The sequence below is a fragment of the Phoenix dactylifera genome, chromosome 9 (genome assembly GCF_009389715.1).
Source record: "Phoenix dactylifera cultivar Barhee BC4 chromosome 9, palm_55x_up_171113_PBpolish2nd_filt_p, whole genome shotgun sequence".
NCBI lineage: Eukaryota > Viridiplantae > Streptophyta > Magnoliopsida > Arecales > Arecaceae > Phoenix > Phoenix dactylifera.
In genome coordinates, this window is record NC_052400.1 from 4,614,783 (window position 1) to 4,632,190 (window position 17,408).

Consider the following 17,408-nt stretch of genomic DNA (forward strand, 5'->3'; position numbering starts at 1 on the left):
ATTTATCATTCTACCTGTGGTGACCGGTCTCCCCGCATATTTGGCAAGCAAAACTGAAGGGAAAGGAGGTTGGGGAGGCTCTACACGTGCTTCGGCTTGTGGATGAACAGTACCTTCCCTTCTAACTTCCTCCTCTACTGTTCATGAGAGGAAGCTCTAGGTTAATCATTTGACTAAAGTTTCAAGTGATTTTGGAGATGAGAGGAGTGTATCATGGAATATTTGACCTTTTCTATGCAAAGGGATCACACACTCCTAATTCTCTTCTTAGCATGCAAAATCTATCCTCACAAGGAATTTTGTAAATATGTCTGCTAATTGTTTCTCAGTACATACATGTTCAACAATTAAGTTTCCATTTTGCACATGGTCTCTAATAAAGTGATACCTAATTTCAATGTATTTTGCCTTAGAGTGTTAAACTGGATTTTTAGTTAAATTGATTGCACTTGTGTTATCACATTTTATGGAGATTTTGTCAAGCTTAATTCCATAATCTTTTAATTGTTGTTTAAACCAAAGTACTTGAGCACAGCAACTTCCAGCTAAAATGTACTCGGCCTCAGCCACTGACAGTGCAACTAAATTCTATTTCTTGCTAAACCAAGAGATTAAATTGGCACCTAGGAATTGACATATTCCACTAATACTTTTTCTATCTAATTTACATCCAGCAAAATTAGCATCTAAGTATGCAATCAAGTCAAAACAAGAATCTTTAGAATACTATAAACCTATGCTAGATGTACCTCTTAGATATCTAAGAATTCTTTTAACTGCAGAATAATGTGAAACTTTAGGGTCTGATTGATATCTTGCAACCATACCAACACTAATTACTATGTCAGGTCTACTAGTAGTAAGATAGAGCAAAGATCCAATTATGCCTCTATAAAGTTTAATATCTATGCTCTTACCTTTTTCATCTTTGTCCAACTTACTAGTAGAGTTCATTAGAGTTCCCATTTCCTTGGGGTCTTCTTTTCCAAACTTCTTGAGTATTTTCTTTGTATACTTAGTTTGGTGAATGAAGATCCCTTTTCTAGTTTGCTTGATCTAGAGTCCGAGGAAGAAGTTGAGTGCTTCCATCATGCTCATCTCGAACTCGCCCTGCATCAGCTTAGCAAAGTCATGCAAAGAGAATAGTCAATAGCACCAAATATTATGCCATCTATATATATTTGCACTACAAGGAGATTTTTATCTTTCCTTTTTAAGAATAGGGTTTTATCAACATTCCTTCTATTGAAATTGTTATCTAGCAAGAATTTACTCGACCTATCATACCATGCTCTAGGAGCTTGTTTCAACCCATATAGTGCCTTATGCAATTTGAACACATGATTTGGAAACTCATGATTTTCAAAACCAGGAGGTTGCTCTATATATACCTCCTCTTCTATATAGTCATTTAGAAACACACTCTTTACATCCATTTGATACAATTTAAAATCAATGTAGCATGCAAATGCAAGTAACAATCTAATGACTTTTAACCTAGCAACAGAAGCAAAGATTTCCTCGAAGTCAATCCCTTCTTCTTGATTGTACCCTTTAGCTACTAGCCTTGCTTTATTCCTTGTTACTATTCTATTTTCATCTAGTTTGTTTCTAAAGACCCATTTTATTCTAATTATTGAATTATTTTTAGGGCTTTCAATTAATATCCATACATTATTTCTTTTAAATTGATTTAATTCTTCTTGCATAGCATTAATCTAATGTATATCATGTTCTGCTTCTTCATAAGTTTTAGGCTCTATTTGGGATACAAAAGCAAGATAATTGTTAATATTTCTTAGGAAGGATCGAGTTCTTACCTTTTGTGTGGATCACCTATAATTAAATCTTGGGGGTGTCCATTCGCATACCTCCATTCTTTAGGTAAATTTTGAGGCAGTGGTGGACTTTGACCATCATCCTTTTCTTTCTTATCTTCCTTTGATGCACCCAGTTGTTCTTGAGTTGGTGTATCATGGATGGTCAATTTTTCAAGCTCGAACATTCCTGTATCATCATCAAAAATATTTTCTTTCCTAGAAGATTCATTGTTAGTCTCATCAAAAATAATATTAACTGATTCTTCAACAACCATAGAATTCTTGTTGAAGACTTTGTATGCCCTGCTAGAGGTAGAGTATCCTAAGAAGATACCCTCATTTGACTTGGCATCAAATGTATAAGTTCTTCTTGCCATTATTTAGAATAAAACAGCGACAACCAAAGACTTGAATGATATGATCCAGCTCAAGGACTTTGACAAGGACAAAGAAGATGCTCAAGATGATGTGGAGATTCCAATTGGGCCAATCACAAGAGCTCGGGCCAAGAAACTTCAAGAAGCTGTCCAAACTTTATTAACTCAAGCCCAAGGAGAAGGTTCTAGTCCACATGAAGATTTGAACTTGAAGATGGTTAATATGTGGCAAGTCCATTTCGACAATATCCAGCCCAATTAATTATTTAAACATGGAAAAGAAGAGTCTAATCCTTTCAAATTCGGACTCCTCTTTATGGTGCATTTATCATAGGCTTTTGGAAGGCTGAAGGACATTTTTGAGGCTTGCAAATGAAGGATGAACCTAGTCAAAATGGTTGGGAGTTTTGCTGCAACTTTCCAAGGTTAATTAATTGCTGCCAAGACTTTAAGTAGTATTCCTTTCATCTTCACCAACTTTCATTTAATGTTTTTTTCTAGTTGGTTCAATGCACCCAAGGCTTGTTTTGCCTATAAATACTTGGTGTTTTCACTTTTAATCAAGCAATTCCGAAATATAATCTTTTTGTGAGAATTTTCTCTCTATTGTTCTTGTGTAGAACTTACGGTAGTTTCAAGTACAACCACTTGAACCTCCAACCCTTGATAATATTGGTTTCTGACTCTCTATAGTCACGGGGTCAATATTCCTAATCCTTTGATAATATAGGTTTCTTGCTCTTTATAGCAACGGGGTCTATATTCCTTTCCTTTTAACCTTTTTGGACGATCTGGAAATTGATTTTCCAAACTTTTGTTGTTGGGTCTCACGGCAGGTTCGTTGAGGTTTGCATCATTTGGTATCAGAGCCAAGGTTTCCAATCAGGTTACCTATCCCTTATTTGCTTTTATATTCTCTCATTTATATTTTTTTCATCCTTTTGCATCGTTTGATATCATTTCATCCATAACCATTTCATTTCTATTCTCTACCATTTCTTTTCGTGCTTCATCTTTGTTGATATCGCTGTTGGTTCTATTATTGAAAGGAAAACATAAAAAGAGGAGACTGAAGTTGTAAAAAAAAAGAAAGAAGAAAAGAAAAAAAAAGACAAAAAAAAGGGAGATCAAAAGGAGTTAGAAGGTTAAATGTTTTGAAAGAAAAAAGAAGAAGGAGAAGTTTGCCTTTTATTATCATCTATTTCTCATATTTCATCTCTATATATCCATCAATCAACTTTTCATGTCCATTTGCTTTCTTTTCATATTCTTTGCTTTTCTTTTCATATCCATTTCTTCCCATCATTTATGTTCCTAAACTCTTCACACTTGTTGCTTCCATATTGACTCCCCTCAAAAATCTGTATTTTTAAGTGTGTTGGTTTTTCATTTGCTTTGCTTTGAAATTTATCTTAGTTTTCTCAAGAACTTTTAATAGTGTGTGAGATCATCAGAGGGAAAAAGCCAAATCATTGTGTGCAAAGACGAGTGATTGAGTGAAATATATTTGAGTGAAACACGTGAGGGAGTGGTGAGGTTCTTTCCATTTTTACAACATGTCTCAAGGCGGAAGTGAGGAAGCACCAATAGACACCAAATTGAACATTCAAGCTCTGCAACAACAATTCCAGCGGATGAATGCCCAACTTGAAGAAATCCGAGAACGATTAGATCATAATGACCAACAAGTGAATCAAATACAGCAAGGCACTATGCCACGAGGGAGAAGGCAAAACAGACGTCCCTCCATTCCTCCAGCTGATCATGTTGATACTTATGAAGGTGAAAATGAAGAATTTGATGATGAAACCTCCCTAGCTTCCATACGAAGACAAAGAGATCATAGACCAAGACGACATCGCCAGCACATGCATCAAAATAGAGATGTTGTCGATCGCAACACAGGTTCGATTAAACTTTCTCTCCCACCTTTTCAAGGTAAAAATGATCCTGATGCTTACATTGAATGGGAAAGAAAAGTGGAACTTGTTTTCGATTGTCATAACTATTCGGAGGAAAAGAAAGTTAAGCTTGCAGCTGTTTCTTTTACTGACTATGCAATTGTTTGGTGGGACCAATTGGTTCTAAGTCGAAAAAGAAACCGAGAGATTCCAATTGATAATTGGGATGACATGAAAGCTACCATGAGGAGAAGGTTTGTTCCTTCACACTATTATAGAGACTTACATTTGAAGTTGCAAAGTCTTAAACAGGGAACAAAAATCTATTGAAGAATACCATAAGGAGATGGAAATAACCATGATTCGTGCCAATGTTGAAGAAGATAGAGAGGCAACAATGGCTAGATTCATTTGTGGTCTCAACCGTGAGATTGCGAATGTTGTGGAACTACAACATTATGTGGAAATTGAAGATGTGGTCCACATGGCTATGAAAGTTGAGAGGCAACTTAAAAGAGGAGGAAGATCATCATCCAAGCATGAAGCTGCTGGTTCATCTAATTGGAAGTCCAAATAGAGTCCTACTCCAAAACAAGAAGAAAAGCCTACTTCTAGGCCTAAAGAAGAAAAAACTATGACCAAACAATCTGAAAAAGGTACTTCTTCCAACCAAACTCAAAAAAATCGTGATATTAAATGCTTCCGATGTCAAGGCTTTGGTCATATTTCTTCTCAATGCCCAAACAAGAGAACCATGATCTTGCTAGATAATGGGGATATTGTTTCTGAAGAAGAAAATGATAAAGAGTCTATGCCACGACTTGAAGATGCTAGTGATATAGAGCAGGCTGTTGTTGGTCAAGCCTTAGTTGTTCTTAGAGCCCTCCATGTTCAAGCTCAAACAGACACTGATGAACAACAACATGAGAATATCTTTTACACTCGCTGCCATGTCAAAGAAAGAGTTTGTGGTTTGATAATTGATGGTGGAAGTTGTGTGAATGTGGCAAGCAAGCTGATGGTGGACAAGCTAGGGTTGAAGACTCAAAAGCACCCTCATCCATATCGACTTCAATGGCTTAATGATAGTGGAGAATTAAAAGTCACAAAACAGGTACTTCTATCTTTTTCCATTGGAAGATGTTCTGATGAAGTCCTCTGTGATGTGGTTCCAATGCAAGCAAGTCACATATTGCTTGGAAGACCTTGGCAATTTGATAGGCGTACCCTCCATGATGGTTACAAAAATAAGTACAGCTTTACCAAGAATGGCAGAAACATCACTTTGGCTCCTTTACCCCCTCATCAAGTTCTTGAAGAGCAAAATCAAATCAAGAAATCTGTAGCAACCAGTGCTAAACAAAGTAAGGATGAAAATGAGAGTTCAAAAGAAATTGTGAGTAAAGAATCTGATAAGAAAAGTGAGAAAAAGAAAGAGAAAAAAAAGTGAATTTCTATACAAAAGAAAGAGAGATTAAGAGAGCTATGGTTTCACAGAAGCCAATGATGTTGATCTTGTATAAGGAAGCTTATCTCTCAACAACTAACCTTGATGATTCTTTGCCTAGTACTGCCATATCTCTTTTACAGGAATTTCAAGATGTTTTTCCAGAAGAGATGCCACCAGGATTGCCACCAATTAGAGGCATTGAACATCAAATTGACCTAGTTCCGGGTGCCCAAATTCCAAATAGACCAGCTTATAGATGCAGCCCCGAAGAAGCAAAAGAATTGCGAAGACAAGTTGAAGAGTTGATGAACAAAGGTCATGTTAGAGAGAGCATGAGCCCATGTGCTGTTCCAGTTTTGCTAGTTCCCAAGAAAGATGGAACTTGGAGGATGTGCATTGACTGCCGTACTATCAACAAAATAACGGTAAAGTATCGTTATCCTATTCCCCGTCTTAATGACATGCTTGATGAACTCTATGGTTCCACCATCTTTTCTAAAATTGATTTGAAATCTGGATATCATCAAATTCGAATGAAAGAGGGAGATGAGTGGAAAACTGCTTTTAAAACAAAACATGGACTTTATGAGTGGTTAGTTATGCCCTTTGGATTAACTAATGCACCCAGCACTTTTATGCGCTTAATGAATCATGTCTTGCGTATGTTTATTGGAAAATTTGTGGTTGTCTACTTTGATGACATATTGATTTACAGCAAGAACTTGCATGAACACTTAGGGCATTTAAAGAATGTTTTATTTGAGCTAAGAAAAGAGCAATTGTATGCTAACCTTAAGAAGTGTACATTTTGTTTGGACAAAGTTGTATTTCTTGGCTTTGTTGTAAGTACTAAAGGTGTAGAAGTTGATGAAGAGAAGGTAAAGGCAATCAAAGACTGGCCTACACCAACTACCATCACCGAAGTTAGGAGCTTCCATGGCTTGGCGGGATTCTACCGAAGGTTTGTTCCAAACTTTAGCACTATAGCTGCTCCATTGACAGAAATCATCAAGAAAAGTGTTGAATTCAAATGGGGTGAAGCACAAGAGAAAGCATTCAACACCTTGAAAGAAAAGCTAAGTTCTGCCCCTTTATTACTTTTACCAGATTTCTCTAAAACTTTTGAAATCGAATGTGATGCTTCTGGTATTGGTATAGGTGCTGTCCTAATACAAGATAAGAGACCCTTGGCTTACTTTAGTGAGAAGTTGAGCGGAGCTGCCTTGAACTACTCCATCTATGACAAAGAACTCTATGCATTGGTGAGAGCATTAGAGACGTGGCAACACTACCTATGGTCAAAGGAGTTTGTTATTCACACCGATCATGAATCTTTGAAGCATTTGAAGAGCCAAGGTAAGCTTAATCGAAGGCATGCTCGTTGGGTTGAGTTTATTGAGATGTTCCCATATGTTGTCCAATACAAGCAAGGTAAAAATAATATTGTTGCTGATGCGTTATCAAGAAGGTATATTCTTCTATCTACTCTTTCAGCAAAGTTTTTGGGGTTTGAACATATCAAGGAGTTGTACCCACAAGATTCTGAGTTTTCAACAGTTTTTGAAGCTTGTGAAACAAAACCTTTTGAAAAATTTTACAAGCAAGATGGGTACTTATTTCGGAAAAATAAGCTTTGCGTTCCAAAGTGTTCTTTACGTGAGCTTCTTGTCAGGGAGTCTCATGAGGGAGGATTAATGGGACATTTTGGTATTTTTAAAACTCTGGAAATTTTGAAAGAACATTTCTTTTGGCCTCACATGAAAAGAGATGTTGACAGAATTTGCAACAGATGTGTCACTTGCAAAAAGGCCAAATCAAGAGTGAAGCCTCATGGATTATATAAAGCTTTACCTATTCCTAGTCACCCTTGGACTGATGTTTCTATGGATTTTGTTTTAGGTTTACCTAGAACTGGAAGGGGAAAAGATTCAATTTTTGTTGTTGTAGACCGATTTTCTAAAATGGCGCATTTTATCCCTTGTCATAAAACTGATGATGCCGTTCATATTGCTGAATTGTTTTTTAGGGAAGTTGTTCGTCTTCATGGTCTCCCTAAGACAATTGTTAGTGATAGGGATGTTAAGTTCCTTAGTCATTTCTGGCGAGTTTTGTGGGGTAAATTGGGAACAACTTTGTTATTTTCTACTACTTGTCACCCTCAAACAGATGGTCAAACAGAGGTTGTGAATCGGACTTTAGGTACTTTGTTGCGTGCCATAATTAAAAAGAATTTGAAGACTTGGGAAGATTGCATTCCTTTTATTGAATTTGCTTATAATAGAACTGTGCATTCTTCTACTTCTTATTCACCATTTGAAGTTGTTTATGGTTTTAACCCATTAACTCCATTGGATTTACTTCCTTTACCTGTTAACAAGATTACCAGTTTAGATGGGAAGAAGAAAGCTGAAAAGGTGAAGAAAATCCATGAAGAAGCACGCCAACATATCCTTAAACGAAATGAGCAAGCTGCTGCCCATGCCAATAAAGGGAGAAAGGAAGTCATTTTCCAACCAGGAGACTTGGTTTGGGTACATTTTCGCAAAGAGAGATTCCCTAGCCAACGAAAATCAAAGCTCAATCCACGTGGGAATGGTCCTTATGAAGTACTGGAAAAGATCAATGACAATGCTTACAAGATTGATCTTAAAGGTGAGTTTGATATTAGTTCTACCTTTAATGTTTCTGATCTTTCTCCCTTTTATGCAGATCTTGATTCGAGGACGAATCCTTTTCAAGAAGGAGGGAATGATATGATCCAGCTCAAGGACTTTGACAAGGACAAAGAAGATGCTCAAGATGATGTGGAGATTCCAATTGGGCCAATCACAAGAGCTCGGGCCAAGAAACTTCAAGAAGCTGTCCAAACTTTATTAACTCAAGCCCAAGGAGAAGGTTCTAGTCCACATGAAGATTTGGACTTGAAGATGGTTAATATGTGGCAAGTCCATTTCGACAATATCCAGCGCAATTAATTATTTAAACATGGAAAAGAAGAGTCTAATCCTTTCAAATTCGGACTCCTCTTTATGGTGCATTTATCATAGGCTTTTGGAAGGCTGAAGGACATTTTTGAGGCTTGCAAATGAAGGATGAACCTAGTCAAAATGGTTGGGAGTTTTGCTGCAACTTCCCAAGGTTAATTAATTGCTGCCAAGACTTTAAGTAGTATTCCTTTCATCTTCACCAACTTTCATTTAATGTTTTTTCTAGTTGGTTCAATGCACCCAAGGCTTGTTTTGCCTATAAATACTTGGTGTTTTCACTTGTAATCAAGCAATTCCGAAATATAATCTTTTTGTGAGAATTTTCTCTCTATTGTTCTTGTGTAGAACTTACGTAGTTTCAAGTACAACCACTTGAACCTCCAACCCTTGATAATATTGGTTTCTGACTCTCTATAGTCACGGGGTCAATATTCCTAATCCTTTGATAATATAGGTTTCTTGCTCTTTATAGCAACGGGGTCTATATTCCTTTCCTTTTAACCTTTTTGGACGATCTGGGAATTGATTTTCCAAACTTTTGTTGTTGGGTCTCACGGCAGGTTCGTTGAGGTTTGCATCATTGAAAGTATTTAACAATTGATTTTTTGTTTTTCCAAAGTTTAGCCCTTCCTATTCTTTCTTTCTACAACCCCATTTTGTTGAGGCGTTCTAGGAGCTGAGAATTGATAAGAAATATTATTTTCATTACAAAATTCTTCAAAGTGCTAATTTTCAAATTCGGTTCCATGATCACTACGAATAGCAACTAAAGTGATGTTCTTTTCAGTTAAAATATTTCTGTAAAATTTCAAGAAGACTGAAAATGCTTCATTTTTGTGTGTAAGAAACGAAACCCAAGTGTATCTTGAGAAATCATCCACAATTACTAATCCATACTTTTTTCCTCCTAGACTTGCAGTTCTAGTAGGTCCAAATAAATCCATGTGGATGAGCTCTAAAGGCCTAATGGTTGAAACTATATTCTTTGATTTAAAAGATGATCTCATTTGTTTTCCTAATTGATATGGACCACATATTTTATCCTTTCCAAAGATTAACTTTGGCAAGCCTTTTACTAAATCTTTTTTGACTAATTTTGCAATTAAGTCCATACTTGCATAACCTAGTCTTCGGTGCCATAGCCAACTAGTTTCATTTATCTTGCCCTCATTAGCAATTAGGCATAATCCATTTTTCTTGGCTAGATCATCAAGATCTACAATGTAAATATTTTCATGCCTATGTCCTATGAGCACAATACCATTGTCTTTAGGACTAGTGATTAAGCATGCTGAGACTTAAAAGAGACTTCAAAACCTTTATCACAAAATTGACTAATCACTAGTCAATTTTAGGTGATTAACCAACAAAATTGGCAAATTATGTTTTAGGTGATTAACCAACAAAACATTGTCTATAAATGTAGATGGAGTGATACGGATTTTACTCTTTTCAATAATGTGACATTTGCCATTGTCACCAAAGATTACCACTCCTTGGATTCTGCGGTGATGAATTGACCCATATCACCTGTCATATGTCTTAAACAACCACTATCTAGATATCATAGTCGATTCTTCTCATTAGTTGTAAGACATACCTGCAAGCAAAATCAAGGATCCATTTTAGGCATCCAAGCTATGTTGGGTCCTTTAGGGTTAGTAGTTATGGTTCCTTTTGGAACCCAAATTTTCATAAATCTTTGTTTGCCTTTTTCATTCAATTTACTGTTATAGTTAAGTTTTTTAAAATCACACATAGGCTTTATGTCCTACTTTGTTACAAACATAACATGTTATGGTTTCATTTTTAGATTTTACAAATAAGCTCTTAAGATATTTTTATTTTCTATTTGTTCTATACCCTAACATAACATAACATGTTATGGTTTCATTTTTTGTCATATACGGCTCTTTGACTATCTAAAATTATATTTAACTTAGTTGAGCCAAGTGTGAATCTATCTACTAAAGATTTATATTTCTCAGCATCTCTTTTTAGTTCAATGTTCTCTTTGATTAATTTTTCAGTTTTATTTGTTAATTTCTTACTTAGTATTTTATAGTCATTCGATAGTTTCAATTTTTCTTCTGTTAATAACTGATTTTTATTCTTTAAAATTTTACTTTTATGAATAAGCTTTTTATGTTCTTCCATTAGATCTAGCAAAGCATCATACAATTCATCTACAGTAAAATCACAATCAAGTTCAACATCTACCTGATCATCATCTGCCATGAAGCACATTTGATGATAGAGACGCAACCAATGATAGAGACGCAACCAGCCCATCTAAAGATCCTTTGCATGGAATTGAAGGTCCTATGACTAGGGCCAAGACTAAGAGGATGAAACAAGCTTTGGAAAGCCTGATCATAAAAATCAAAGGAAAAGAAGACCAACGTGAGATAGAGGCTGCACCTAATTGGGTCACTTTCATACAATTGGGTGAAGATGCTTTGAGTCCAACCTGAAGACAACACTTTGGAAAGTCCAAATCACATGACAAGAAGCATTCATGGGAAGGCCAACTTTCCTATTGTATTTGGATTTTCGTGCATACTTTTGGGGTGATATTTCAAATGATGTTTTGTATTCCCCAAGTCACATTCAGACTTTCTTGTAGTTCCCAAAGTCACTATAATTACTTTGGGATCTTTTTCCTAAGTTCTGGTTACTTTTCTAGGAGTAGGTGTAACATGCATCTTTTCCAAGCCTTGGTAAATGCAGCCTTGGAAAATGCATGACAAGTGGTGCTATGTAATTTCTTAGGAGTTGCTTCTCTTTGAAGCCATTTCAGCCTTAAAATAGCACCTGATTGTACTTGAGAGGGAGAGAACGCATGAATGAAATTTGAGGGTTTCTCTTATGTGAGAGCTTCACCTTTGTTCTTGGATTAGAACTTGATAGTGTTGGTTCTACCGGCAGGTCGCGGTTAGGGTCACGCTTCTTTTGATAACTTTGGTTCTACCGGCAGGTCGCGGTTAGGGTCAAGTTCCTCATTCTCTACCTATTTCCAGGACGGTCCGAAGTGTGCTCTTATCATTTGGTATCAGAGCCCGGTTCCTGAAATCAGGTGTTCTATCCTTTGTGTGTTTATCTTGTTTAATTCAAAAAAAAAAGATGTTCCGCTGTTGTTTATCTCTATATCCTTGGTGACATCTTCCTTTAATCGGTTTGTGTCATCGTCCTTGTTCCTTTCTGTTCTGCTATTTCAAAAAAAAAAAAAAAGAGAAGGAAGAATGAAGAAGAAGAAGAAGAAGAAAAAAAGAAAGAAAGAAAAAAAAAAAAATTCGGGGCAGATTTTGCTTCTAATTTCCTTGTGGGTTCTTTAACGCTTCCATTGAATTGTTCTCAATTCAAACCTTCCTTGAACCCTTTGTTGGTTCCAATTAAATTGCTCCTTGCGAGTTCTTGTTCCCTAAGGTTATCACCGACTCCTTACTGTTTCCTGTTGTGTAGAAACATCCAAAAGGTTCTTATTTAAGAGCTCATAAGGTGAAGCTAAGTGGTAAAAGGCAAGAGGGTGAGATCATCATCAAGAAAAAGCCATAAAAGAGTGTCCACCAGAGAGAGAAGTGTGTGAGGACCTATTCTGTTTATACTAATCTTTTGATCGCAGCATACAAAGATGAGTAGTGAAGGTAGTAAACAACCAGATGTTGATATGAAGTTATGGATGAAAGCCATTGCTGATCAACTTACTAAGCTTGGTGCACGAATGAATGATTTGGAATCACCAAGCAGACTCAAACCTTTGAGGGGGCGGATGTTTGAAGAAGAAGAAGAAGAGGAGTATTCGGATGGAAGAAGTAATGGAAGGAGGCAAAGAGATGAATCAAGAAAAGACAGTCATTTGGGAACTATTAAGATGACAATCCCTGCATTCCAAGGTAAAAATGATCCTGAATTATATTTAGAGTGGGAGAGAAAGGTTGAACATGTGTTTGAATGTCATAATTATTTCAAGGAGAAGAGGGTTAAACTAGCCATTGTTGAGTTCCATGATTATGCTAGTATTTGGTGGGATCAAATGGTGACTAGTAGACGTAGAAATGGGGAGAGGCCTATTGGTACATGGGATGAGATGAAGGCTGTCATGAGAAAAAGATTTGTACCCAGCCACTACTATAGATATTTGCACAGGAAATTGCAAAGTCTAACTCAAGGCTCCATGGGTGTGGAAGATTACTATAAGGAGATGGAAATAGCCATGATTAGAGCCAATGTTGAAGAAGACCGAGAGGCAACTATGGCTAGATTCATTGGAGGTTTAAAGAAGGAGATAGCTGATGTGGTAGAATTGCAACATTATATAGAGATGGAGGATTTGCTGCACAAAGCTATTCTAGTGGAAAGGCAATTGAAAGCTAAGAGTACCTCCAAATTTACTATTAGTTTCTCATGGAAATCGAATTGGCAAAATAACAAATCTGTGTCAAAGCCAAAAGAAGATGCAAAGGCCAAAAATTCGATTGCTGCACCTAAAGGTAAAATGGAAACTAATTCATCCTCTAGATCTCGTGATATCAAATGTTTCAGGTGTCAAGGAGTTGGACATATTGCTTCTCAATGTCCAAATAAAAGAGCCATGATACTGCTGGATAATGGAGACATAGAGAGTGTGAGCTCAAGTGATGATGACATGCCACCATTGGAGGATTGTAGTGATGTTGAAGTTGCTGAACCTGTTGTTGGAGATGTTGACAAGAACCCACCAGGAGACCTGCCCTAGGAACCCTTGAATCAATTTGCTATACTTGCCCCGAGATTGCTAGAAAAACAAGTTGTAGGAGATCAGATTAGAACTCTAAGGAAACTAAGTCCTTAAAACCCTAATCCTTGAAGACGCCACAAAGGTTGATCACTCCCTTTGATAAGTCAGAATTTTGTATTCTAATCCAAGAACACAAAAGAGCATAGCAAAGCTTGCCAACACTTTAATTCATTCATAATAATCCCTTGGTTACATATGGCAGCCTTTATATAGGCTTCAAACTAAGCTATTGGAAAGGACACCATCCCCTTTCCAAGGCAATAAGTAAAAAACGTTTTCCAAGTCACAACTTTCAAGTTACAACTTCAAAATAATAAATGACACAACTTTCAAGGTTCCTAACTACGAAGTACATGAATAACTTAGGAAAAAACGAGTTGACAAGTCAAAACTTCATGTACAAGTAATTAGGAACACAACAAGACTCAAGCCCAAAAGTACCCACGAAAAATGGGCCTAAATAGCATCTCCACGTGGATCAGCGTTGTTTAATGGCTCCAAGCTTTGTTCTTCAGCATTTACTATGTAAAGATAAGTGATCAATCTTGGTGAAGCCTTAGAGTCTTCTAGAGCAGCCTCCTTCTCTTGAATTTCCATGACTAGTCCATATAAAGCTTCTTTCATTTGTTTTGCCCTTGCTCTAGTCATTGGACCTCCAATTCCTTGTAATGGATCTTTGGAATTAGCTTGAACCATTCGGCCAGCCCCTTGATCTCTATCATTCCCTCCCTCCTCGAAAGGATTCGTCCTCGAATCACCTACATCAAATAAGGATAAATCAGCAACATTAAAAGTAGCACTAATATTACTATAGTTGCTTGGCAAATCCAGCTTGTAGGCGATGTCTATACTTAACTGTTATTTTGTTGATGGCTCGGCAATCCACACACATGCGCCATGTTCCATCTTTCTTTGGGACTAGGATGACAGGAACCGAACATGGGCTAAGACTTTCTCTGACAATTCCCTTTTTCACCAGCTCATCCACTTGCCTTTGGATTTCCTTTGTTTCTTCGGGATTAGCTCTATATGCAGGTCTGTTTGGAATGGTAGAACCGGGCATGAAGTCTATTTGATGCTCAATGCCTCTTAAGGGTGGTAGTCCATTAGGAATCTCTTTTGGAAATATGTCCTCAAATTCCTGCAATAAAGTCACAACAACACTAGGCAAGGAGGGGTTAAGATCGTTAGTAGAAAGATAAACATCCTTGTACATAAGTACAAGTAGTTGCTGTCTTGAGAACATAACACTCTTAACCTCATTTTTTTCAGCAAACACACTCATTTTTTTACTTTTCTCTTTTTTTTGAATACTTTTCTCTCTGCTCTCAATCTCACTCCTTTCATTTGCATTTTTCCTCTCGGACTCACCTTCTCTCTTTTTACACTCTCTCGCTATCCGAATCTGATCTTCATAAGCTTGCAAAGGTTTGAGAGGGGTTAGGACTACAGTGCGGTTGTTCATCATAAAAGAATAATGGTTTTTGTATCCATTGTGTGTAACCTTCCTATCAAACTGCCATGGTCGTCCAAGCAAAATATGACTAGCATGCATTGGTGCCACATCACAAAGAATCTCATCTGTGTATTTGCCAATTGAAAATGAAACGAGCACTTGCTTGTTTACCCTCACTTCTCCACATTCATTTAACCATTGCAACTTGTATGGATTAGGATGCTTCATGGTGGGTAACTCCAGCTTATCTACTAACAAAGTACTAGCAACATTAGTGCAGCTTCCGCTATCAATAATCATGGTACATATCTTTCCCTTCACATGACATCTAGTATGGAAAATATGTTCACGTTGCTCCTTATCACCATCATCCTTAGGCTGGATGCTTAGTGCTCTTCTTGTCACCAACATATCTCCATGTACAGGTTCTTCAATGTCAATATCACTGCAATTTTCTAAGGGTGGCATCTCATCCTCACTTGAACTAGCACTTTCAATGTCACCATTCTCCAACATAATCATAATCCTCTTGTTTGGGCATTGGGAAGCAATATGCCCAAATCCTTGGCACCTAAAACACTTAACATTACGTGATTTAGAAGAAGTGTTAGTTTCGGTTTTACCTTTTGAAATAGCAACCGAATCTTTTGGCTTTGCATCTTCTTTTGTTTTTGAGGCAGATTTGTTATCCTTCCAATTAGACTTCCATGTGGAACTAGAAGCCAAACCCGATTTGGATCCTTTGGACTTGATTTGCTTTTCTATTTTGATGGCCTTGTGCAACAGCTCCTCCATCTCCACATAGTGTTGCAATTCAACCACATCAGCAACCTCTTTGTTTAAGCCTCCAATAAATCTTGCCATGGTAGCCTCTCGATCTTCCTCTATATTAGCTTTAATCATTGCCATCTCCATTTCTTTATAATAGTCTTCCACACTCATGGAGCCTTGAACCAGCCCTTGTAACTTTCTATGTAAATCTCTATAGTAATGGCTAGGTACAAATCTCTTGCGCATTACCAATTTCATATCTTCCCATGACCGAATTGGCCTTTCTCCAATCCTTCGCCGACTAATCATCAATTGATCCCACCATATGCTTGCATAATCCGTGAACTCAACGGCTGCCAATTTCACCTTTTTCTCATTTGAATAGTTGTGACAATCAAACACATGTTCAACTTTTCTCTCCCATTCCAAGTAAAGTTCGGGATCATTCTTTCCTTGAAAGATAGGAATCTTCATCTTGATGCTGCCCAGATTATTATCTTTTGAATCATCGGCCTTCTTTCCCCTTCTAGAGTAAGATTCATAATCTAAATCTTCTTCATCATCTTCAAACATCTGCCCCCTCAAAGGTTTGATTCTGCTTGGTGATTCCAAATCATCCATTCGTGCACCAAGCTTAGTAAGTTGATCAGCAATGGCTTTCATCCATAACTTCATATCAACATCTGGTTGTTCACTACCTCCACTACTCATCTTTGTATGCTGCAATCAAAAGATTAGTATAAACAGAATAGGTCCTCACACACTCCTCTCTCGGGTGGACACTCTTTTATGGCTTTTTCTTGATGATGAACTCACACTCTTGCCTTTTACCACTCAAGCCAGCCCTCTTTATGTTCTTGAAAGAATCAAAATCAACAAATCACAAAGAGCGATCAGATGGATGGTGGCAAATCTCCAAGAAAATCAGAATTTTAAGGACTTCGATGAGGCAAATGGTACTCACAAGAAAAATTGTCTTAAAGCATCAAGAACATAAGAAGACTTCAAAAGGAAGTAAAGGATATGTAATAGAAACAACTAGAAAGCAAGGAGAAATAAGAACAAGCTAAGCAGCCTTGTAATACGTAAAACGGTCTTGTAACAAGTGAAACAACCTTGCAACAAGGGGTCTTCAGCTTTGCAACAAGTGAAACAGCCTTGTAATTAATGCCCCTTAATCAATAACCTTCTTTCTTTCTTTCTTTCTTTCTTTCTTTTCTTTTCTTTTTTTTTTCGTTTTTTTTTTCGTTTTTTTTTTCGTCTTTTTTTTTTTTTTTTTTTTTGAATCAAACTAAGTAACAGAAGATTTAAAAACAAAACAGATTAGAGGAAACAAGAAACACAAGGAACTGAAAAAAAAAACAGAAATAAGAGAACGAACAAAGAAACTTAAAGAAATAAAATAAGAACAAAGGAACAAAGATGATAAAGGATAAGTAACCTGATTTCAAGAACCAAAGCTCTGATACCAAATAACAAGAACCCACCAGGAGACCTGCCCTAGGAACCCTTGAATCAATTTGCTATACTTGCCCCGAGATTGCTAGAAAAACAAGTTGTAGGAGATCAGATTAGAACTCTAAGGAAACTAAGTCCTTAAAACCCTAATCCTTGAAGACGCCACAAAGGTTGATCACTCCCTTTGATAAGTCAGAATTTTGTATTCTAATCCAAGAACACAAAAGAGCATAGCAAAGCTTGCCAACACTTTAATTCATTCATAATAATCCCTTGGTTACATATGGCAGCCTTTATATAGACTTCAAACTAAGCTATTGGAAAGGACACCATCCCCTTTCCAAGGCAATAAGTAAAAAATGTTTTCCAAGTCACAACTTCCAAGTTACAACTTCAAAATAATAAATGACA

General features: G+C 36.9%; 1 protein-coding gene across 1 annotated transcript; it reads right to left on the reverse strand.

Moving 5' to 3' along the window:
* Positions 1-14,120: 14,120 nt before the first annotated feature.
* On the reverse strand, positions 14,121-16,112 carry LOC120111977. Its single transcript, XM_039130550.1, has one exon. It carries the CDS (start codon positions 16,110-16,112, stop codon positions 14,121-14,123), a length of 1,992 nt encoding a protein of 663 aa, XP_038986478.1.
* Between the last annotated feature and the right edge of the window lie 1,296 nt (positions 16,113-17,408).

Bases quoted from the DNA above. Each gene is read 5' to 3' on its own strand.
- LOC120111977 (XM_039130550.1), bottom strand. From the start codon at position 16,112: ATGTTTGAAGATGATGAAGAAGATTTAGATTATGAATCTTACTCTAGA.